The 23,651-nt window shown below is 42.2% G+C and overlaps 1 protein-coding gene across 1 annotated transcript in view; it reads left to right on the top strand.

The window, feature by feature from the left end:
• The window catches only part of LOC134345421 (uncharacterized), a 518,220-nt gene that overhangs the window by 419,923 nt on the left and 74,646 nt on the right, over nucleotides 1-23,651 (top strand). Inside the window, 1 exon segment of the mRNA XM_063046052.1 lies at nucleotides 4,805-4,944. Within this exon segment, the coding sequence (XP_062902122.1) occupies nucleotides 4,805-4,944 (140 nt within the window).

Here is a 23,651-nt window from a genome sequence, read left to right as displayed (position 1 = left end):
ATTATATATGTAGTAATTTATATAGTAATTCATATATTTCTCCATTATTATGTATCGCACTGTACTGCTGCCGCAAAGACAACGAATTTTACAACATATGCTGGTGATATTAAATCTGATTCTGATTCATTTGGGAGTAAAGATAATCATTATTTTATTTATACTTTTATTTATCTGTGGGGTTTAAAGAATGCATGCTGCTGCCAGCAAAATTTATTCGTGTGCCATCTTGGGCATATGTGCTACACACAACCTTTGGTTAAGGGTGTCAAGGTCAGTGATGAAACTCAGCAGATGAGAAATACCGGCTGCAAGAAGACTATTGCTGCCCATAGGCAGGAGGTTACTGTGATTGGCCAGCTTGGTTCACTGCAACAGAAGGGAGGCACGCTCAGCACAAAGAAATGCAGAAGGATGGGTCTGCCACATTCCAACTGTTGACATGTTTCTACTCATCCAATGCTCATGACTGAGTAGAAGTGGAGTCACATCTTGTTCTCTGAATGAAAATAGTAAACTGCAGGTGTTGGAAATCTGAAATAAAAAATAAATTCTGGAACACTTGGTGGGCCAGGCAGCATCTGTGCAAAGAGAAACAGGTTCTCAGATCTGAAATGTTAGCTATTTCTCTTTCCACAGATGCTGCCTGATCTTGTTCACTGAAACCATTGCTTTCCAGATGACTGAAGGTCACCATGATATTTATTACCTGTCTCAACCTTTGCAACTACTTACAAATTTGAATGCAAGTAAACTGAAACATTCTGTTTCCCAGTCTCAAGAAGGATGTTGATATAATATCAGTAAGAGTTTCCATTGCAAAGTAATGATCTGTGTATGAATTCCTGAGATATACAACTCCAAACATTGTTTGGAGGGATGAAGAAAGTTTCCAAAACAATATAAAAACCTAGCCATTTTAGAAACCTTTACCCACCAGTTTGAACTTGCTGGAACATTGGTCACTCCAATAAGTTTCCACAGATGAACTATGGAGACATTCTTACTGGCTGCATTGCTGTCTGCCGGAAGGCTCCAATGCACAGGATCAGAAAAAGCTGCTGAGGGTTGTAAGCACAGCCAGCTCCATCTTGGGTCTAGCTTCCTACCATCTAGGACACCTTCAAAAGGTGATGCCTTAGCAAGGCAACATCTATCATTGAGGACCCTCGCCATCCAGGACATGCCCTCTTCTCATTACTACCATTATGGAGGAGATACAAGAGCTTGAAGATACATACTAAACATTTTAGGAACAGCTTCTTACCCTCTAGCATCAGACTTTCAAACAACACCTCACTATTTTCCTCTCTTGTTGCAATACCTTTTTTATGTTCCTTATTGTAAATTACTTATTTTAATATATTGTACCGCTGCTGCAAAATAACAGATTTTAATGACTAGTGGTGCTCCTTATGGGTCAGTATTAGGACCACTACCTTTCAAATTGTTTGTCGATGGTTTAGATAATGGAACTGATGGTTTTGTGACAAAGTTTGTGAATGATACAAAGATGGATGGAAGGGTAGATAGGTGTTGAGGAAGCAATGCAATTGCAGCAGGACTTAGACAAGTTGGAAGAATGGGCAAAAAAGTGGCAGATAGAATACAGTGTTGGGAAATGTACAATAATGCATTTTGGTAAAAGGAACAATAGTGCAGACTGTTATCTAAATTCAGACTATTATCTAAATGAGTAGATTTTCCCAGAATCCTGTAAACAAAAGGCTTGGTACAACTTTAAATAGAAACTAAAATCATTTCCTTGATTGGTAGCACAAATGCACTATTTAGTTTCTCCAAAATTTGGTTACATTGATTCAAGTGGATTGAAGTTCAGAAGTAGTTTGTAATATCATGTCATGCACATATAGTGCAATTGGCATTACAAACCAGGAGCGAACTTCTAGGCAATAGAACCTAAAATAAGTAAGACATGAGGGAACAAGATATGTATTTACTTTTGTACATGTTCTTCAATTTAAGACTTTACTAGTCATTAATAAATTAATTGGAAAGAGTAGTTCTTATTATAGCAAGAGTTTAAAAGCTACACGCTTCAGTGAAATTATTTTTCACCAAGAAATGGCTTGGGAACAAAATTTGTTTCTGCAGATTGACTGCTAATAAGTAATGTCATCAGTTAATTAACTCTATTTTAGAATTTATTCTTGTTGTTGTAAAGGATTGATCTGGATCATATGGTCTTTCAGGGAAAGATTTCCATCTTTTACCTGATTAAACAGAAGATACCTGGATGCTACATATTCTAATTGATAGCACGGTGGTGTCCTTCACTATATTTCACATATGTAACCAAGCCACCAAAGCAAAGTCCTAGATTTAAAATCTTTTTCCAGCATTTCACCATAGCCAGTGGCTTAGCTCCAGAACTTTTTTTCTCTGATGTAGGCAAAGTGTTGTCATATCGTCATTTGGGAACCCAGATGGGACATGTCTTCCTGAACTTCAAATAACATATTGGTTTCAGAATATCCACAATTCATCATCTTTACTTCTCCTTAAGTGCCCTTAGCAAAACCAAATATTTGTGTTTTTTTTGTTTTCTTCAAGAGTTCATTGGAACTTTTAGAAGAATACAGAGGGATCTCATTGAAACCTACCAAATGTTGAAAGGCTGGATGTGGACAGGATGTTTACTATGGTTGTGGTATTCAGAACTAGAAAGCACAGACTCAAAATTGAGGGGCAACCTTTTAGAACAGAGATAAAGAGGAATTCTTTGAGCCAGAGAGAGTAGTGAATCTGTGGAATGCTCTGCCATAGATTGCAGTGGAGGCTAAATCCATGGGTTTATTTAAGGTGGAAGTTGATCGTTTCCTGATCAGTCAGGGCATTGAAGGATATGGCGAGAAGGCAGGTGTATGGGGTTGAGTAGGATCCGGGATCGGCCAGGATGGAATGGTGGAGCAGACTTGATGGACTGAATGGCCTAATTCTGCTCTTAGTCCTATGGTCTTATGGAATTACTAGTTAAACAAACAAAAGAGTTACAATTGGCATGCAAACCAGAAAATCGAGTTGAAAACATGATTACCCTAGTTTTAATGTTCCCTTTCCTATTGATGTAGTCAACCAAGCAAAAAATTCAGCAAAAAAATAATTCCTTGGAAATTTACCTTCGTCTATAGCTAGGTTTGCTGATGAAGTAATGACAGCACATTGAATTTGCTTTTAAAGTTAATTTAATTATGGCCACCTACTACATGACATGACCTGGATGTCCTGACATAGCAGGGATGAGCCAAATAGCAGCATAACAGTTCTTTATCTATGAATTATAATATTTTGCTGAGCAATTGTAGAGACTCAAGATACAAAATCAGAAAAGTTGAAATTGCAAATGAACATGATATTACAGGAAAGATACTAACATGGATAGAGGACTGGCTGACTGGCAGGAGGCAAAGGGAGGTTATTCTTGGTTGTTGGTGACTAGTGGTGTTCTGCAAAGATTGCTATTGGGACCACTTATTTTTACATTATATGTCAGTGTGTTTGTGTGTTTAAGTGATGATGGAATTGATAGCTTTGTGCCCAAGTTTGCTGATGATACAAAGATAGGTGCAGGGGCTGGTAGTGTTGAAGAAGCAGGGAGACTGTAGAAGAATCCAAACAGATTGGGAGAAATGTGCAAAGAAGTAGCAGATGGAATATAGTGTAGGGAAGTGTACGGTCCTGCACTTTGGTAGTAAGAATAAAGGCATAGACTATTTTTTGTATGGACAGAAAATTCAAAAGTCAAAGGTACAAAAGGACTTGGGAGTCCTTGTTCAGGATTCCTTAAAGGTTAACTTGCAGGTGGTGAGGAAGGCAAATGCAGTATTAGCATTCATTTTGAGAGGACAAGAATATAGGAGCAAGGATGTAATACAGAGGCTTTATGAGGCATTTGTCAGACTGCACTTGAAGTATTGTGAGCAGTTTTGGGCCCCATATCTCATAAAAGATGTGCTGGCATTGGAAAGGGTCCAGAGTAGGTTCACGGGAATGATTCCAGGAATGAAAGGGTTAACATATGAGCAGTTTTTGATGGCTCTGGGCATGTATTCACTGGAGTTTAGAAGAATAAAGTGAGATCTAATTGAAATCTATCGAATATTGAAAGCCCTAGGTAGAGTTGATGTGAAGAGGATTTTTCCTGTAGTGGATAAGCCTAGGACCAGAGGGCACAGACTCAGAATGGAGGTACATCCATTTAGAATAGAGCTAAGGAATTTCTTTAGCCAGAGGGTAGTGAATATGTAGAATTGATTGCTACAGATCGCTGTGGAGGTCCAGTTATTGAGTATGATTAGAGTGAAGGTTGATAGGTTCTTGATTAGTCAGGGCATCGAAGGTTACAGGGAGAAGGCAGGAGAATGGAGTTGAGAGGGATAGTAAATCTCTCACACAATGGAATGGCAGAGCAGACTTGATGGGCCAAATTGCCTAATTCTGCTCCTACGTCTTATCGTCTTATGTTGCGATATCTGGAGGTTACTTTTTGTTAGTAATGTTTGGAGGTTCAAGCAATTGCAGATTGTCAAGCGAGCCTGCCTAAACTCCCCTCCACTGAAATGAATGAAAAGGTAATCTTTAAAAGAACTCCTTAAAAAACATATGAGCAATCTATCAAAACTCTGTTATAGTTATTGTTCTATATATTTGGTATATATATCTCAGGGTTATATATGGTAACTTGTATGTACTTTGATACTAAAATTTACTTTGAACTTTGAAATTCAAGATGTATCTGTTGAGGACAAGCATACACATCTTTCTGTTCTTATTCACATTGCAGTCATCACCGATGGTGCACTAGAGAAGAGTGTTTTTGCTGATGAAGCTGGAAGTGAGGAGGATTTGTACGAGGATTATCGGAGCGGAAACCACCGATATGGGCACCAAGGAGGAGGCGGAGAGCAGCTGGCCATCAATGAGGTATTGAGCTTACAAAATTAAGCAGAGTATTGTCTGTGCAAACTCTGGGGGTAGATACAGAAGGTTGTAATAGTCTAGCATCCTACATGAAGACCAAACATTTTTTCCAATAGTACTTCCAGAATAATATCTCAAAATTACTGACAGGTTAAATCTGCCAGTAATGTTAACACTTTGCTTGCCAAATATTGAGTAAAATCTTATCAATTCATACAATATATTGGACCAATATTGACATAAGTTCCAGATGAAAGTAGTCAGCTGGGAGATCTTCTTCAGAACCCATTTCATCATTCATTTTGTAAATTAAATCAACTGGCAGGAAGAGGTTTTTTGTTCACTTGCCATGAACCTTCTTCTCCCAGAGGTGTAAAAATCTATTGCCTTCTCCAGGTGAATGCTTGTTGATTTACTGTATTTCTGACACTGACATTCAATAATGCCACATTCCTACTGCAAAAAATGTGCTCGGAGAAACTGTGGGTTGGTTAACTCAGTATTGTCCTGTAATTTTGTTTCAATATCTTCTCAAACACAGTTCCCGATCATGCTTGCAAGATTACCTACACCATTCTACACAAGTATCTAAGAGAGTGTATATTCTGCAATTCACTTTGATGCTGGTATAAAGAATGTCTGGAAAGAGACTGACAGGCAAATGTTTGATATCACAAAAATCAGAACAATAAAACACCCTCCAGACCTACCATGTTTATTAGCTTGTTCCTTGCTGATGTCCCTTTCAGTCTTACTTGTTATACCATCTTTCTTGCCCTCACCTATTGCCCTACTGTTGTGATTCTCATCCCCCTGCTACTATACTTAAAACCATCTCAAGTGGCACTAGGAAACCTTTCAGTGAAGATATTGATTCTCCTCCAGTTCAGATGCAAACCATCTGCCCTGGAAGAGACCCAATGATCCATAAATATGGTACCCCAGCTCATGCACCAGATCCTTAGCCACATACTGAACTGCACTGTGTACCTATTTTTCACCCCACCAGCACATAGCATGGGTAGCAATCTTGACATTATGACCCTGGAAGTCCCGTTTTGTAACTTCCTTCCTAGCTTCCTAAAATCCCTTTGCAGGACCTCATCCCTGCTCTTGCCAATGTCATTGGTACCAAAATGGACCATGAACTCTGTCTGCTCACCCTTCACTCTCAGAATAACCTGGACGTTCTTGACCCTGGTGCTATAGAGGCAACATGCCACCCTGGAGTCTCATTGCAGCTACAAAAATGTGTGTCTGTTCCCCTTACAATCGAATTGCTTTTCACTATTTCTCTTCCTGGCTTCATCCTTCCTTCCTTTGCCTTGGAGTCGACATGGTGCCACTGACCCAGCTACTGTTAATAGCCTCTGAATGTACCCCTCTTCCAAATAGTATCCAAAGGGATATACTTAGCGGTAAGGGGGATGGCAACAGGGAAGTCCTGCCCATTCTGCTCAGTTCACTAAAATAAGAATTTTAGTGAGGCGATCACCCATCTCTCTCTAGCATTCACCAGAGGTGTCACCACCTTACTAACGGTCTTATTTATGATATCTTCAGAATCCTGGATGATCCTGAGTATATCCATCTGCAGCTCCAGTTCCTTCACCTAGTGTGTCAGGAGCTGCAGCGGGGAGCACTTCTCACAAACACTCCTCAGGGACATCATCAGGGAGGTGGTAAGGTTCCCTGGCCTCCCACATCTCGCAAGAGGAGCATTCCACTGCCCTGACTACCATTTTACACACACTGTCAAAAGTCATGGATTAACAAGAAAATTAAAAAAAAAATCTTGTCTGACAAGTACTTCCTTGCCAAAGCCTCTCCTACACTGGATCACTTTTACAATGGCCACTGGAGACTCTATATGATAAAAGGGCATGGGGAGAGATTGGAGAAACTTGGATTCAGTATATTAGGTGCAAATGACAAGTGACTCCGGCAAATTGAGATTAGACAAAAGCAAATGCATATTTATTGATTGCTTTGAATAGTGTAAATGTCTCGGTGACCTTTGAATGTCATTTTGATTGTTGCTAATAATAGTGTCGCATGAGTTACTTCACATCTGATATTTTTGGAGTTTGGTGTTTTCTACTTCTGGTATTAAAGTATGGCAAAAATGTATTGAGAATTTAAAACATTTTTCTGGTGTTATTTTCTTTCTTAGAGATAAATTTATGCACAAACTGTCTATTGTTGTGTCTGGAATCTGACTGTGGATGAAGAGAATTGGCTGCCAAATGAATTTTGGTCTGTAGCAGATGCCTATTGTGTCAGTATGAGATGGTTGATGGTGGTAATTACTCAAAGATTAGCAAGAGGAGTTCGAGAATAGGCTAATTTCAGTAGCTGTCTGACGTTCTGTACCCATTGAAGTGAATGGAATACAGTTGGGTTCTTTGGTAACAAGGTGACCTGGCCAGGCAAATGAGCTGGTGAAATTGAAAATAGCCTCTGGACTGGTTCGATGATTTGTGAGTTGGTGTTCTATATTCTGTGATTTTTGCTCTTTTTTTGCTGTTTGCATGATTTGGTCTTTTTTTTTAAAGACTTTGGGGTTTGATATGTTTCTTTGAATGGGTTCCATTCTTTGTTTCTTTGTTTTGTGGCTGCCTATGGAAAGATGAATCTCTGGGTTGTATACTGCATACATACTTTGATAATAAATATACCTTGTCTCTTTGGTGTCTTTTTGTAATAAGATATTTGGTGTGGAAGTAGTGCAGCTAACTACGCTCTGTTTGTTTTCTCTGTCACTGAGTTTTATGTTATGGTAGTTGTCTCATGGTATTGATTCCTGGGATGGCAGGACTTTCATATGAAGAAAGACTGGATGAACTGGGCTTGTACTCGTTGGAATTTAGAAGATTGATGGGGGATCTGATTGAAACGTATAAGATCCTAAAGGGGTTGGACAGGCTAGATGCAGGAAGATTGTTCCCGATGTTGGGGAAGTCCAGAACGAGGGGTCACAGTTTGAGGATAGAGGGGAAGCCTTTTAGGACCGAGATTAGGAAAAACTTCTTCACACAGAGAGTGGTGAATCTGTGGAATTCTCTGCCACAGGAAACTGTTGAGGCCAGTTCATTGGCTATGTTTAAGAGGGAGTTAGATATGGCCCTTGTGGCTACAGGGGTCAGGGGGTATGGAGGGAAGGCTGGGGCGGGGTTCTGAGTTGGATGATCAGCCATGATCATAATAAATGGCGGTGCAGGCTCGAAGGGCCGAATGGCCTACTCCTGCACCTATTTTCTATGTTTCTATGTTTCTATGTAATAGTGGTAATATAAATAGCAGAAATGTTAACTGTGAAATAATAAAAATCTCATTGAGCTACAATCCATAGTGAATGTCCATAAAGCAGCAGTATAAATTGTAAGTGGAGAGTGCATCTTTAGTTTTGATCTATAAAGACACAAAACAACCTGAATGCTAACACACACTCAATTTTTATCCTTATCATCAACATAACTCTGTGCCAAGAGTTCCCAACTTGGGGTCCACGAACCACTCAGTTAATGGTCAGGATTCTTTGCATAAAAAAGGTTTGGAATCCTTGCTCTATGCCAATGATAATCAGTCATGCAGAATTTCTCCTGTCACCATTTCTAAACAATTCTTTTTCAGAAGTGCCATTCTTATTTGCGTATCAAACAGAAAATGACTAATCTGGTCATATTTCCAGAGAGAAGTGATCCTACCTCAAACCAGAGCAAATTCCTTCAATTTCAAAGAATCTTATTCCCAAATACATTATATTGTGAGAGTGTAACCTTTTTACGTTCTAGACACGTGGCTCTGATGGTACACCACTCTCTCAGTGTTGTATGTACATTTTCCTAGATCATATGCTGAATTGTATGGACTGGGTTTGGAACCCATTGCCTTTTAAGTCAAAAAGAGAAGAACTGCACTAAACCAAGCAATACTGGCAATTTTGGATATGGTACTAAAACATGAGTATTGCCAGTCCTGTGGTTGAGGAAATCACTGTTGTTTTTATTATTAGGTATGCGCTGAGATACAGTGAAAAGCTTTTGTTTTTCATGCCGTCCACACTGACCACACCATACATAATTAGACTGAGGTTGTAAAAAGAAAACAATGCAGAATATACTGTTAGAGCTATAGAGAAAGTGCAACGCAGCTAGACAAATGAAGTGCATGGACGACAATGATGTCCATAGGGGGATCAAGAGTTCCCTTTGTCTAGCAAGTGTGATGGTACACATAAAGACAGAATGATCTTCATGGTACAGATTTCAATTTACTTGCTGTTGCTTTTAGTCCAAATGCAGCTTTAGGTGACCGAGCGTAAGTGATGCTACCTTGCAGGGATCTGGTGTCGCAGTGATCAAGTTGCTGGCTATTTGACCCAGTAAAATAGGTTTGAATCCCATCATGACAGCTAGAATATTCAATTCAAGGACATTTGGACTGTGGCCTGCAACTAGTGGACTTCTGGATCAGCTGCAGTGACGTCGCCTTTGGGAACTTCAGTTCTGAAAGCTGTTTGCTTGCTCTTATTGTTTGCATGATTTGTTTTTTTCCTCTCTCTGCTCACTGGGTGTTTGACATTCTCCTTTTGTTTTTAATGGATTCTATTGGGTTTCTTTGAAGGAGACGATTTTCAAGGTTGTATAAAATATAGATATTTTGGTAATAAATATGCCTTGAACGTTGAATTCAAAAGAGCAAGTCTAGGTAAATATAATATCAAAATTACTTCAGTTTTGTAAAACAGTCATCCAGTACCCTCATATTCTGGACTCCCTCCCCAGTCCAGCATCTATATGACCCTAGATCCACCAAACTTGGGTACTCTTAACTGCCTGCACAGTTCAGGGACAATTTGAGGTAGACAGTAAATGCCAGGGTTGCCAATGATGTCCAGCTCCTGTGAACTACAGGCCGTCCCCAGGTTATGACAGGATTCTGTTCCTGAAATGAACACAACCCGGTGCACTGGAGAGAATCACAGAAATAGCTGTGATGGGAGAGCAAACGTGCATAGGGAGAGTGGCCACCAGTTGGCCTCATTCACTCATCCCCGAAAGCTGCAGATCATATGGGTGTGGTTAGAAGGCATGTGGAAATTCCCCATTCTCAACTGGCAGAAAATGCCTACAGTAGCCAGCAAATCTATCCGTATCCATCCCTCGGGTCACCCAAATACTTGTTTGTACATAGTGGGTGTTTATTAGACACATGTTCATAACCCAAGGAGAACGTACTAAAATAAGTAAGCAGGCCAAGTTACCAACTACAGTGAAAACTTCTCACAGATATCAAACAGGAAGCAAACGTCCTTCACTTTGACTTGGCCTTCTGTGAAGTGTTTAATCTTTTATTTTTATTCTTATTCTTTTTTTTTCTTTAATTGGGTTATTTTACATTTCTTGCTTTGTGTCTACCTGTGAGCAAATAAATCTCAACGTTATATAATTTATACATTCTTTGATAATAAATGTACTTGGCTTGAGGTAGGAGCTATAACATTTAAACAAATTACAATAAAATGAAGTACTTTGTCTGAAAAATAAATCTCATTTTTTTAATCAAGTAATCAACTTCATAGATGAAATTATTTTTTCTGATATGCAGTAATTATGGCTTTGTTGCTGTCATTGACTCATAGAATAGTTATGTCACCAAACGTCTTTTTCCAGCTACTGAAACAGCAATTCACGCTACACAAGAACACAGACAATAGATGCAGGAATAGGCCACCTAGCACTTTAAACCTGTCCAGCCATTCAATAAATCATGGCTAATCTGCAGTTGCCTGTCGGGCCTGCACAGACAGGCACCTCCAGTCTCCATCCAGCTAACAGGAGTCACTTGTTTGATTAGGCAGGTTTGCCTACCGCAGCCACCACCCCTTTCCTGTACAACCCGTCCACTCCCTGTCCTCCAGACCCACCCACTGCAGCCACCCCTCGGAGGAGCAGTGGCCCTATGCTCAGCACCCTGTCTGGACATATCGGGGCGGCTCTGTCCCGGGCCATTTTAGTGAGCGGCGCTGGCCACGTGCCTATCAATTTGAAATGGATTTTGTGAGGAAAGATGAACTTCTGGTGCTGTGCCTAGAGAGGAGATGGTAGGAAGTGATAGTGACCCAAGAAGTGAACGGGAGATGGAGAATGGTGGTGGAAACAGAAAGGAGGATAATGTTTGGCAGGAAGTCAAAGGTCATAGGAGAAAGCGGGAACATGAAGCAGGGAGCAAACTTAGTGATGGCCAGGAACGGTGTGATATTGGAAAGAAGAAGAAACAGGAATTTAAGATATTGATGAAGTTTGACTCTGATCCTTCTCGTTCTCTTAATCTAATTCAGTTGACTTCTGATCTTAAAACACTGAGGGATACAGTTGGTGCTTGTCCGCTTCGAGGTGGAATGTTGCTGGTGATATGCAATGATGATACATGAAAGGATAGAGGTTTGGCTTTGAAATCTGTTGGTGGTAGGAATGTACTTGCGTCACTGTTTATGGAAAGACAGTGGGTGAGTAGAGTCATATCAGGAGTCCCTCTATATGTTTCATGGACCAGATAAAGGAGAATTTGAAAGGGGCGGAAAAGGTTAAAAAAAGATTCAGGATGAAATACATAAAGATAGTCTCTCAGTTATGATTAAATTTGATGGTTCTTCATTGCTGAATAGTGTCTTTAGGTTTTATGAGTTCTGGGGCTCGATGTTAAAATTGTTGTAAATTTGGACACATAGCTGCTGTGTGCCCTGGGAAGGAATGCTACAGTAGGTGTGGTGGTGAACATGACTATGAAGCCTGTGGTAATGGTGTTAAGTTGAAATGTTGCTATTGCTGTGGAGAACATAGTGCTGCATAGCCAGGGTGTGCAGTTCGTTTAAAAAAGAGTGATCGAAGTTCAGAAGGTGAGATTGAAATCTGGTATGCCATATGCTGAAGCCCTGCAGAAGGTCAAGGAAGTTGACAAAGGTGACAGGTTTGTACCCAGAGCCCTTGTCCAACAAGAAATTGTTTGTCCAGCTCACTCATTTATTACTAATGAAACTTTGATGGTGAATAAGGTAAGATTTGTGGGCTTTATGGCTGATGTAGTCAAGTGTGTACCTCAACCTAAGAGTTGAACACAGAAAACAAAAATTATTTTGATGGCTGCAGATAAATATTTTGGTTTTGCAAGATTGTCATTAGACATAGCAAGTGAGGTGTTACAGGGTGGTACTCTCACTTTACAGACCCTTACTTAATGGTACTTACTATTTTACAGTTGAATGCCAGGAGTTTGCTAATGGGCAGCAACTTAAAATGTTTCTGGAGGATATGCCTTCTATCCCAGAAGTTATAGGTCTTCAAGAGACTTTGCTTAAACCTCAGTTGGAATTGGCTTTCCAGGGATATGATGTAGTATGGAGGGAACAGGATTTGGGTGCTGAGGGTGGTAGCTATTTTTATCAAATATGGGATAGGGTATAGGGTAAGGCAAGAAGGCGAATCTTGAGTTTGTAGTGGTTGAAATATGGGATAAGCAAGGTAATTGATTTTTATAATCCCTGTGATAAATTAATCTCTGAAGTATAGGAGACTGTTGTGGTGGGGGGATCATAGGTCTCAGATTAGTTTGGTGTGGTGATTTTACTGCACACAGTACATTGTAGGGTAGCAGTAGAATGAATGTCAATGGTTTAGTGCTGGAGGATTTTTGGATGGTCATTGTTAGGTGTGTCTTAATGATGGTAGAGGATCTAGATTTGATATTCCGCAAAGCTCAGTATCTACTATTGATCTTGTATTAGTATCTGATACTACTGCAGGTATTGCAGAGTGGGATATTTATGAGCAGAACGTGTTAGAGAGTGATCATTTCTTCATCAAGTGTATGGTGGGTGTGGAACTGTATAGGACTCTGAGCTCCTCTGCTCTTAGATGGAACTTCAGGTGTGTAGAATAGCATTCATTGGAGAAATTGTGTGAGAAGTTGCAGTATAGTAGAAAACCATAGAAAAACTACAGCACAGAAACAGGCCTATTGGCCATTGGCTGTGCCGAACCATTTGCTGCCTAGTCCCACTGACCTGCACACGGACCATATCCCTCCATACACCTCCCATCCATGTATCTGTCCTATTTATTCTTAAATGTTAAAAAAGAACCCGCATTTACCACCTCGTCTGGCAGCTCATTCCATACTCCCACCAATCTCTGTGTGAAGAAGCCCCCCCTGATGTTCCCCTTAAACTTTTCCCCCTTCACCCTTAACCCATGTCCTCTGGTTTTTTTCTCCCCTTGCCTCAGTGGAAAAAGCCTACTTGCATTCACTCTATCTATACCCATCGTAATTTTATATACCTCTATCAAATCTCCCCTCATTCTTCTACGCTCCAGGGAATAAAGTCCTAACCTATTCAACCTTTCTCTGTAATTGAGTTTCTCAAGTCCCGGCAACATCCTTGTAAACCTTCCCTGCACTCTTTCAACCTTATTTATATCCTTCCTGTAATTTGGTGACCAAAACTGAACACAATACTCCAGATTCGGCCTCACCAATGCCTTATACAACCTCATCATAACATTCCAGCTCTTATACTCAATACTTTGATTAATAAAGGCCAATGTACCAAAAGCTCTCTTTACGACCCTACCTACCTGTGATGCCACTTTTATGGAATTTTGTATCTGTATTCCCAGATCCCTCTGTTCCACTGCACTCCTCAGTGCCTTACCATTAACCCTGTACGTTCTACCTTGGTTTGTCCTTCCAATATGCAATACCTCACACTCGTCTGTATTAAACTCCATCTGCCATTTTTCAGCCCATTTTTCCAGCTGGACCAAGTCCCTCTGCAGGCTCTGAAAAACTTCCTCACTGTCTACTACACCTTCAATCTTTGTATCATCAGCAAATTTGCTGATCCAATTTACCACATTATCATCCAGATCATTGATATAGATGACAAATAACAATGGACCCAGCACTGATCCCTGTGGCACACCACTAGTCACAGGCCTCCACTCTGAGAAGCAATTCTCTACTACCACTCTTTGGCTTCTTCCATTGAGCCAATGTCTAATCCAATTTACTACCTCTCTATGTATACCTAGCGCCTGAATTTTCCTAACTAACCTCCCATGCGGGACCTTGTCAAAGGCCTTACTGAAGTCCATGTAGACAATATCCACTGCCTTCCCTTCATCCACTTTCCTGGTAACCTCCTCGAAAAACTCCAATAGATTGGTCAAACATGACCTACCATGCACAAAGCCATGTTGACTCTCCCTAATAAGTCCCTGTCTATCCAAATGCTTGTACATTCTGTCTCTTAGTACTCCTTCCAATAACTTACCTACTACCGACATTAAACTTACCAGCCTATAATTTCCCGGATTACTTTTCAATCCTTTTTTTAAACAACGGAACAACATGAGCCACTCTCCAATCCTCCAGCACCTCACCTGTAGACAGCGACATTTTTAAAACTTCTGCCAGGGCCCCTGCAATTTCAACACTAGTCTCCTTCAAGGTCCGAGGGAACACCCTGTCAGGTCCTGGGGATTTATCCACTTTAATTTTCCTCAAGACAGCAAGCACCTCCTCCTTTTCAATCTGTACAGTTTCCATGATCCCACTACTTGTTTCCCTTAATTCCATAGACTTCATGCCAGTTTTCTTAGTAAATGCAGACGCAAAAAACCTATTTAAGATCTCCCCCATTTCCTTTGGTTCCGCACATAGCCGACCACTCTGATCTTCAAGAGGACCAATTTTATCCCTTACAATCCTTTTGCTCTTAATATACCTGTAAAAGCTCTTTGGATTATCCTTCACTTTGACTGCCAAGGCAATCTCATGTCTTCTTTTAGCCCTCCTGATTTCTTTCTTAAGTATTTTCTTGCACTTCTTATACTCCTCAAGCACCTTATTTACTCCCTCTTTCCTATACATGTCATACAACTCCCTCTTCTTCTTTATCAGAGTTGCAATATCCTTTGAGAACCAAGGTTCCTTATTCCTATTCACTTTGCCTTTAATCCTGACAGGAACATACAAACTCTGCACTCTCAAAATTTCTCCTTTGAAGGCTTCCCACCTACCAATCACATCTTTGCCAGAGAACAACCTGTCCCAACCCACGCTTTTTAGATCCTTTCTCATTTCTTCAAATTTGGCATTCTTGCAGTCCTCAACCTTAGGACCAGATCTATCCTTGTCCATGATCAAGTTGAAACTAATGGTGTTATGATCACTGGAACCAAAGTGCTCCCCTACACAGACTTCCGTCACTTGTCCTAACTCGTTTCCTAACAGGAGATCCAATATTATATCCCCTCTAGTTGTTCCCTCTATATGTTGATTTAGAAAACTTTCCTGAACAAATTTTACAAACTCTAAGCCATCTAGACCCCTAACAGTATGGGAGTCCCAATCAATATATGGAAAATTAAAATCTCCTACCACCACAACTTTATGTTTCCTGCAGTTGCCTGCTATCTCTCTGCAGATTTGCTCTACCAATTCTCGTTGACTATTGGGTGGTCTGTAATACAATCCCACTAATGTGGCCATACCTTTCCTGTTTCTCAGCTCCACCCATAAGGACTCAGTAGACAAGCCCTCTAATCTGTCCTGCCTGAGCACTGCTGTAATATTTTCCCTATCAAGCAATGCTACTCCCCCACCTTTCATTCCTCTGCCTCGATCACATCCGAAACATCGGAACCCTGGAATATTAAGCTGCCAGTCCTGCCCCTCCTGTAGCCAAGTTTCACTAACTGCTATAACGTCATAATTCCACGTGTCAATCCACGCCCTCAACTCATCTGCCTTCCCCGCAATACTCCTAGCATTGAAATATATACACCTCAGAAGATTTTTACCACTACTCACAACCTTTCTATCAGCGGATTTGCTTGAACTTTTAACATCATTTATTTTCACCCCAGCCACACTGTCAGCTCTGGCACTCTGGTTCCCATCCCCCTGCAAATCTAGTTTAAAGCTTCCCCAACAGCACTAACAAACCTCCCTGAAATGATATTGGTCCCCCTGTAGTTCAAGTGTAACCCGTCTGTCTTGTACAGGTCCCACCTGCCCCAGAAGAGGTCCCAATGATCCTGAAATCTGAAACCCTGCCCTCTACACCAGTTCCTCAGCCACTTGTTCATCCTCCAGAGCATCCTATTCCTACCCTCACTGGCATGTAGCACAGGTAGCAATCCTGAGATTACCACCCTTGAGGTCCTGCTCTTCAACTTCCTACCAAGCTCTCTATACTCACTCTCCAGGACCTCCTCACTCTTCCTTGCTATGTCATTGGTACCAATGTGCACCACGACATCTGGCTGGTCACCCTCCCACTTCAGAATGATGTCATGCATGCGACCAGAGACATCCTTGACCCTGGCACCCGGGAGGCAACAAACCATCCTGGATTCTCTGTCATGACCACAGAGCCTCCTATCTGCACCTTAACTATTGAGTCCCCTATCACTACCGCTCTGCTCTTTTTCCACCCTCCCTTCTGCACTGCAGAACCAGACTCAGTGCCAGAGATCTGGCTACTACAGCTTGTCCCAGGTAAGTCATCTCCCCCAACAGTATCCAATGCGGTATACTTGTTGTTGAGGGGAATGGCCACGGGGAACCCTGCTCTGCCTGCCCTTTCCTCTTCCCTCGCCTGACAGTGACCCAATTTCCTGTCCTCTGCTCCTTTGGCGTAACTACCTCCCTGTCACTACTATCTATAATTTCCTCATTCTCCCAAATGATCTGCAGGTCATCCAGCTCCTGCTCCAGTTCCCTAATGCAGTTTGTTAGGAGCTGCAACTGGATGCACTTCTTGCAGGTGTCGTTGTCAGGGAAACCAGAGGGCTCCCTGACTTCCCACATCCTGCAAGAGGAGCATTCCAACATCCTGCCTGGCATTCTCTCTACTCTAAACAATCTGAACAAAAAACTTATCGGAACCTACCCTGGCCTCTGCCTGTTCTCACCAAAGCCCGTTGAGCCAAAGCCATCCCACTCTGACTCAGTCCACTCCGACGATGGCCGCTGTATATGGTGGTCTGCTTTTAAACCTTGGCGCGCTACGTCACACGCCTGCGCAGTGCAGACCCTTCTCCCTGGGAAGTGTTTAAAAAAAAAGACTTTTTCTACCCGATTTCTTCACTCCCTTCTTCTCAGCTGCTTGCTTCGACTGAAACAAGAACAGTTGAAAATTTCTCTTTTTCAACTTTGGCGCGCTACATCACGCAGCTGCGCAGTGCAGACCCTTCTCCCCGAGCAGTGTTTTAAAAAAAAGACTTTTTCCACCGGATTTCTTCACTCCCTTCTTCTCAGCTGCTTGCTACGACTGAAAAAAAGTCTTTTAGTAATGTCCTGTATCAAATAGCCTGCAGTCACAATTCGTAAAGTAGCTGGTCATGGCAGGAGAAAGGTTGTGCCTTAGTGGACAAATATCTATACTCAGGCAGTGAAGGCTAGAAACAAGGCCTTTAAGGAACTTAGTTTTATTCTATGGAATATTGGGTTCTGTATAAAAGGGCAGGGGTCCGGTTAGGAAAATTGTTAAGTGTGCGAGAAGAGAGCTTTGGAGGAAATATTGTAGCTGTATTTTTGCCACTGAGGTTGGATGGAACTACAACTAAAGGTCATGGGTTAAGGGTGATAGTTTAATGGGAATATGAAACTTCTTCACTCATGAGAGGGTCATGAGAGTATGAAACAAGCTGCCAGCATAAGTGGTGCATGCAATCTTGATATCAACATTTAAGAGAAGTTTGAATAGGCACGTGAATGGTAAGTATATGGAGGGTGATGGGAGTAGGCAGCTTAAATGGCTCGGCATGGACTAGATGGGCCAAAGGGCCTCTTTCTGAGCTGTACTTTTTCTGTGACTCTGACTCATTATTGGGAGGTAGATCCCAGTAGGCTACGTGTAGGGTATGAATCGGAAGATGGGAGGTGTGAGACAGAGTAGATACCTTTTAGTCTTATGTTCTGGGGGAGAAAAGAGCTGTAACAGATTTGGAAAAGGCAGAATTTTTGGCTGAAGCTTTTTAAAAGTGTACAGTTCTGAAGAACTGAGTGAAGAAGCTAAGCAAAATAGGGGGGCATTTCTTGACAATAATCCTGGGTTTAATGAAGATAGGCAGTGCATTGATTCAGTGCTTGATATTGAGTTTTCATTATCTGAACTCAAACAAATACTCTCCAGGATTAAACATATGTCACCAGGAAAAAATGGGCTTTGTTATATGTTTTCCCATATGTTGGATAGCAAGCTCCAATTGGTTGTCGATTTGTTCATTCAAAGTTGGACTGCTGGATGCCTTCTATCAGTGTGGAAGTTAGCAATGGCAATTCCAGTCCTGAATCCAGGCAAAGTACAAGCATATCCTGCGAATTACAGGCCAATTTCTTTGACTTCAAATATGTGTAAGCTTATAGAGAGGATGGTGTCTGATAGGTTAGTATTTTAACTGGAATGTAGAAGATTACCGTCAACATATTAACATGGCTTTCATAATGGTAGGATAACTTCAGACTCTCTGTGTCTGGAAACTAATATTAGAAAGGCACAGGTTAAGAAGGAGGCTTTGGTGGCAATCTTTCTTAATATTGAGAAAGCTTCCAATATGCTTTGGAAGGAGGAACTGTTGATAAAACTGGAGAGTCTTGAGATTGGTGGATGAATGTATAATTGGGTTAAAGATTTTTTGTTTCAGAGGACCATACAGGTCAGGGTAGGTAAGGAGGATTGTAAGGTTTATTCAATAGGTAATGGTACTCCACAAGGAAGTGCTTCTAGTCCCATCCTCTTAAAATGATAAATGATATTTTTTCTGTAGTTGATTCTGACATTTCCAAGTCCTTGTGTGCTGATGGTGGGGCTGTATGGAAAAGGGGCAGGAAGCCAAATTTTATAATGAAAAGTTTCAGTCTGCTGTACAAGAAGGGGAGAAATTGAGTAAGCAGTGGAGATTTAAGTATTCATTTGCAAAAACTCAGGTTATTTGTCTTAGTAAGTGGTTTAATAGTCCCATTCTTGATCTTAGACTATATGGACAGACATTGGAACAGGTGTCACAGTGATTAAGTTCCTTGGTATGTGGATGGATGTTAAACTTACACGGAAGCACCATGTCAATGAAATATTTGGGAGATGTAAGGCTTCGGTGTTTGGTGGGATATGGTTGTGGGGCTAATAAGGTATCTGTGATTACTTTGAACTGCACATTGATTAGAGCAGTCTTAGACTGTGACTGTATTGCATATGAGTCTGCTGCCCCCTCACTTTTGAAATTGCTGGATGTTATTCAAGCCCAGGCTTGACATCTGTGTTGTGGTACTGTTAGGTCTTCTCCTGTTTCTCCTTTGCAGTTGGAAATGGGCCAGATGCCATTGTATTTGCAAAGATTGCAGATGCTATGAATTATTGGGTACACCTCAGTGGTCATGAAGATGATCATCCAACTAACAAAATATTGAAAGATGGTTGGGAGCATCAAGATCGCATGTTTGCAGTTTTGGGTGGTAAGGAAACGATCAGGCAGAGAACATGGCTCTATCTAATGTGACCTATGTTCCTAGTGTGGCATTATCCATAACTCCTCCCCGACTATTTCCCTTACCTAGGGTAGATTTGTCTTTTTGGGAGAGGCTCCAGAACGTTTCTGTTGTGTATCTGAAGAGGTAACGGTGACTCTATATTTGCATCTTCAATATTTTGGAATGGTTCCAGTCTTTACAGATGGCTCTAAAAGACACAGTGTCTCATAACACGGCGCAGCAGTCAATGTCCCAGAATTTCAAGTGTCAATTAGAAAAAGGTTATCTAATAAACTTACAGTTTATGTTATGGAAATGATGGCAGTACTTCTTGGATAGAGGATGTGCAGCTTAACTGTTCTGATTCCTTCTGTGTTTTGTATAGTTGTAAGGTGGGTGTGTCCAATAGTCATCCAGATGTTGAGTTGGAAGATAGATAAATGTTATCACGGCTGCAATTTTTATAAGTGTGTGTCTGCTTTTTGTGAAGTGCAGCTCATGTAGGGGTGGAAGGAAATGAAGTAATTGGTAGGCCAACTAAACAATCAACGAAGGTCAGTGCTGTTGGTGTTGACATTCTACTAAGTAAGGGGGAGGAAAAATTTTAATTAAGGACCATGTTCTCTCAATATGGCAGGTACTGTGGGACACAGAATTGAAGGGGAGACATTTATATGGAATTCAGAAAAAGGTTACTTCACTTTGGAGAAGAGGAGGGCCCAGAAGGGAGGAAGTTATAGTTATCCTGCTTAGACTTGGCCATACTGGTTTAAAAGCCACATTGTTTAGACTAGATAAACATACTTCAGGTGGATGTAGACAGTGTCAACTTCCAGAGCCTGTCTCACATGTTATTGGAATGTACGGTATATGAGTGGGAGAGAAATCAGACTCCGGGAAGCAATATTGTTACATTGGATAGTTTGGTGGGGTCTAGCCAAGAAGTACGAGAGAAACATAAGCAAGTATTTAAATTCTTCAAACTGTTTGGGGTGTTTAATACAACTTAAGTCAATTACTCTTAATAATTTCTCCTTTGGCTCCTACCATTTCCTCCAAGCTGAAGGTGTAGCCATGGGCACCTGCATGGGTCCCAGCTATGCCTGCCTTTTCGTTGGCTTTGTGGAACAATCTATGTTCCAAGCCTATACTGGTACTTATCCCCCACTTTTCCTTCGCTGCATCGACGACTGCATTGGCGCTGCTCCCTGCACGCATGCTGAGCTCGTTGACTTCATTAACTTTGCTTCCAACTTTCACCCTGCCCTCAAGTTTACCTGGTCCATTTCCGACACCTCCCTCCCCTTTCTTGATCTTTCTGTCTCTATCTGTGGAGACAGCTTATCTACTGATGTGTACTATAAGCCTACGGACTCTCACAGCTACCTGGACTATTCCTCTTCTCACCCTGTCTCTTGCAAAAAATGCCATCCCTTCTCGCAATTCCTCCGTCTCTGCCGCATCTGCTCTCAGGATGAGGCTTTTCATTCCAGGACGAAGGAGATGTCCTCCTTTTTTAAAGAAAGGGGCTTCCCTTCCTCCATCATCAATTCTGCTCTCAAATGCATCTCCCCCATTTCACGTACATCTGCTCTCACTCCATCCTCGCGCCACCCCACTAGGAATAGGGTTCCCCTTGACCTCACCTACCACCCCACCAGCCTCCGGGTCCAACATATAATTCTCCGTAACTTTCGCCACCTCCAACAGGATCCCACCACTAAGCACATCTTTCCCTCCGCCCCCACCACTTTCCACAGGGACCGCTCCCTACGCGACTCCTTTGTCCATTCGTCCCCCCCATCCCTTCCCATCGATCTCCCTCCTGGCACTTATCCTTGTAAGCGGAACAAGTGCTACACGTGCCCTTACACTTCCTCCCTCACCACCATTCAGGGCCCCAGACAGTCCTTCCAGGTGAGGCGACACTTCACCTGTGAGTCGGCTGGGGTGATATACTGCGTCCGGTGCTCCCAGTGCGGCCTTCTATATATTGGCGAGATCCGACACAGGCTGGGAGACCATTTCACTGAACACCTACGCTCTGTATGCCAGAGAAAGCAGGATCTCCTAGTGGCCACACATTTTAATTCCATGTCCCATTCCCGTTCTAATATGTCTATCCACGACCTCCTCTACTGTCAAGATGAAGCCACACTCAGGTTGGAGGAACAACATCTTATATTCCGTCTGGGTAGCCTCCAGCCTGATGGCATGAACATTGACTTCTCTAACTTCCGTTAATGCCCCACCTCCCCTTCATACCCCATCTGTTATTTATTTATTATAATATTTTTTTCCTCTCTCTTTTTCTTCCTCTATCCCTCTCACTATGCTCCTTGCCCATCCTCTGGGCTTCCCCCTCCCCCTTTTCCTTCTCCCTGGGCCTCCCGTCGCATGATCCTCTCATATCCCTTTTGCCTATCACCTGTCCAGCTCTTGGCTCCATCCCTCCCCCTCCTGTCTTCTCCTATCATTCTGGATCTCCCCCTCCCCCTCCCACTCCCACTTTCAAATCCCTTACTCTCTCTTCCTTCAGTTAGTCCTGACGAAGGGTCTCGGCCCAAAACGTTGACTGTACCTCGTCCTATAGATGCTGCCTGGCCTGCTGCGTTCACCAGCAATTTTTATGTGTGTTGCTTAAGTCAATAGTGTTGGGTGTTTATATATTTATTTATTTAGTTATTATTATTACTTCCCTTATTGTTTCTTCTTGGTGATGGTGGTAGATCACTCCCCTGCATCCTCCTCACACTCCGGTTCAGTAGGTGGCGGTAATGCACCTTTTTAGTTGGAATACCAATCGTCAATAAAAAGCAATAGAAGACGACAATCCTTGTTTACCCATCGAACCAGCTAACTTCAATCAGTTGCTGCAAGCCTTTTGTTGCCGTGTTGCCTTGCCATGTTAGGTATCTGTTCTCTCTTGTCTTGTGGTCCCTCGTGGTTTGTTCTATTGCAGTTTGTTAGTCAAATGTTGTTTACTACTAAATATTCTCTGATGCTCTGCTTTTGGGTCAGGCCACCTCTACATTTCCTAAAAGGATGGGTGAACCAATGATTAACCCAGCAGAGTTTGCTCGCAAAAGGAAGTCATCTGTTAATAGGAGCACATGATCCTGAAGCAACAAGAAACCATTTACCATCTGCTCGCCATTCTTAGTCAACTCTTCATCTTGATACAGCAATCAATCCCTAGAAACATGGATTCTGGTATCTGAATGCTTCAATGGAATGGATCCTCAACCCGATGCCTGTCACAATGTGTCTTACACCTCGAGCTACAGCCATCTCCGTATATTATAGAGCAAACCAAATTTGCCTTCGTTATTTCTCTCTTGACTGCATGAGCTCTGACCTGTGCCGCCGCTAAACGAGATAAGAAAACCCCCACTTGCAACCAATATGAAGATTTTAACACTGAGATGTGCCAGGTTTTTGACCATCTGGTAAGTGGAAAGGAAGCAGTGGATCAGATACTCTGCCTGCATCAAGGCTCACACTCGGTGCTGGATGATACCATGGAAATCTTGACCCTCACGGCAGAGTGCAGCTGGAATGCAGAAGAACTGCCTGCCCATTACCAGCATGGCCTCTCAGAGCACTTGAAGGACAAGCTGTCTACCCGGGACAGCTTCCACTGGGTCCACAGTGATCATGACAGTGGTGGACCAGTTCTCCCAGGTGGCCCACTTCATTGCCCTCCTCAAGCTTTCGTCAGCCACTGAGATGGTAGACCTGGGTCTCCGACATGTAGTCCACCTCCATGGTTTCTCGCAGGACATTGTGTTGGACCGGGGCCGACATTTCGTCTCCTGCTTCTGCTCCCTCCTCTGCACCTCTGAGTTTGTCCTCATCAACAGGCCAGCAGTCAATCAGAAAAGCCAGTCAGCAAGTGGAGAAGTTTCTGTGATGCTTTGCTGCCTCTAACCTTCCACTTGGAAGACGTATCTGCTCTGGGCCGAGCTGTCCCACAGTCTACACACCTCCACTGCCCTTTGAAATGCTTCATGGTTACCAGCCCTCGTTGTTCCCCATGGAGACCCCGTCCGCCACTGCCAGAACACCTGAAAGAGGGCACAGATGGCCAACTCAGCTGTTAAATTTGCCTCCTGCTGCCAGGCCAACTGTCTCTGGTTCCCAGCCAGACTACTACAGCCTGGGGATCTCGT

Source organism: Mobula hypostoma, chromosome 4 (assembly GCF_963921235.1).
Source record: "Mobula hypostoma chromosome 4, sMobHyp1.1, whole genome shotgun sequence".
NCBI classification, from domain to species: Eukaryota; Metazoa; Chordata; class Chondrichthyes; order Myliobatiformes; family Myliobatidae; genus Mobula; species Mobula hypostoma.
The sequence above is the reverse complement of the archived record's forward strand: the minus strand, read 5'-3'. Positions and strand labels throughout refer to the sequence as shown.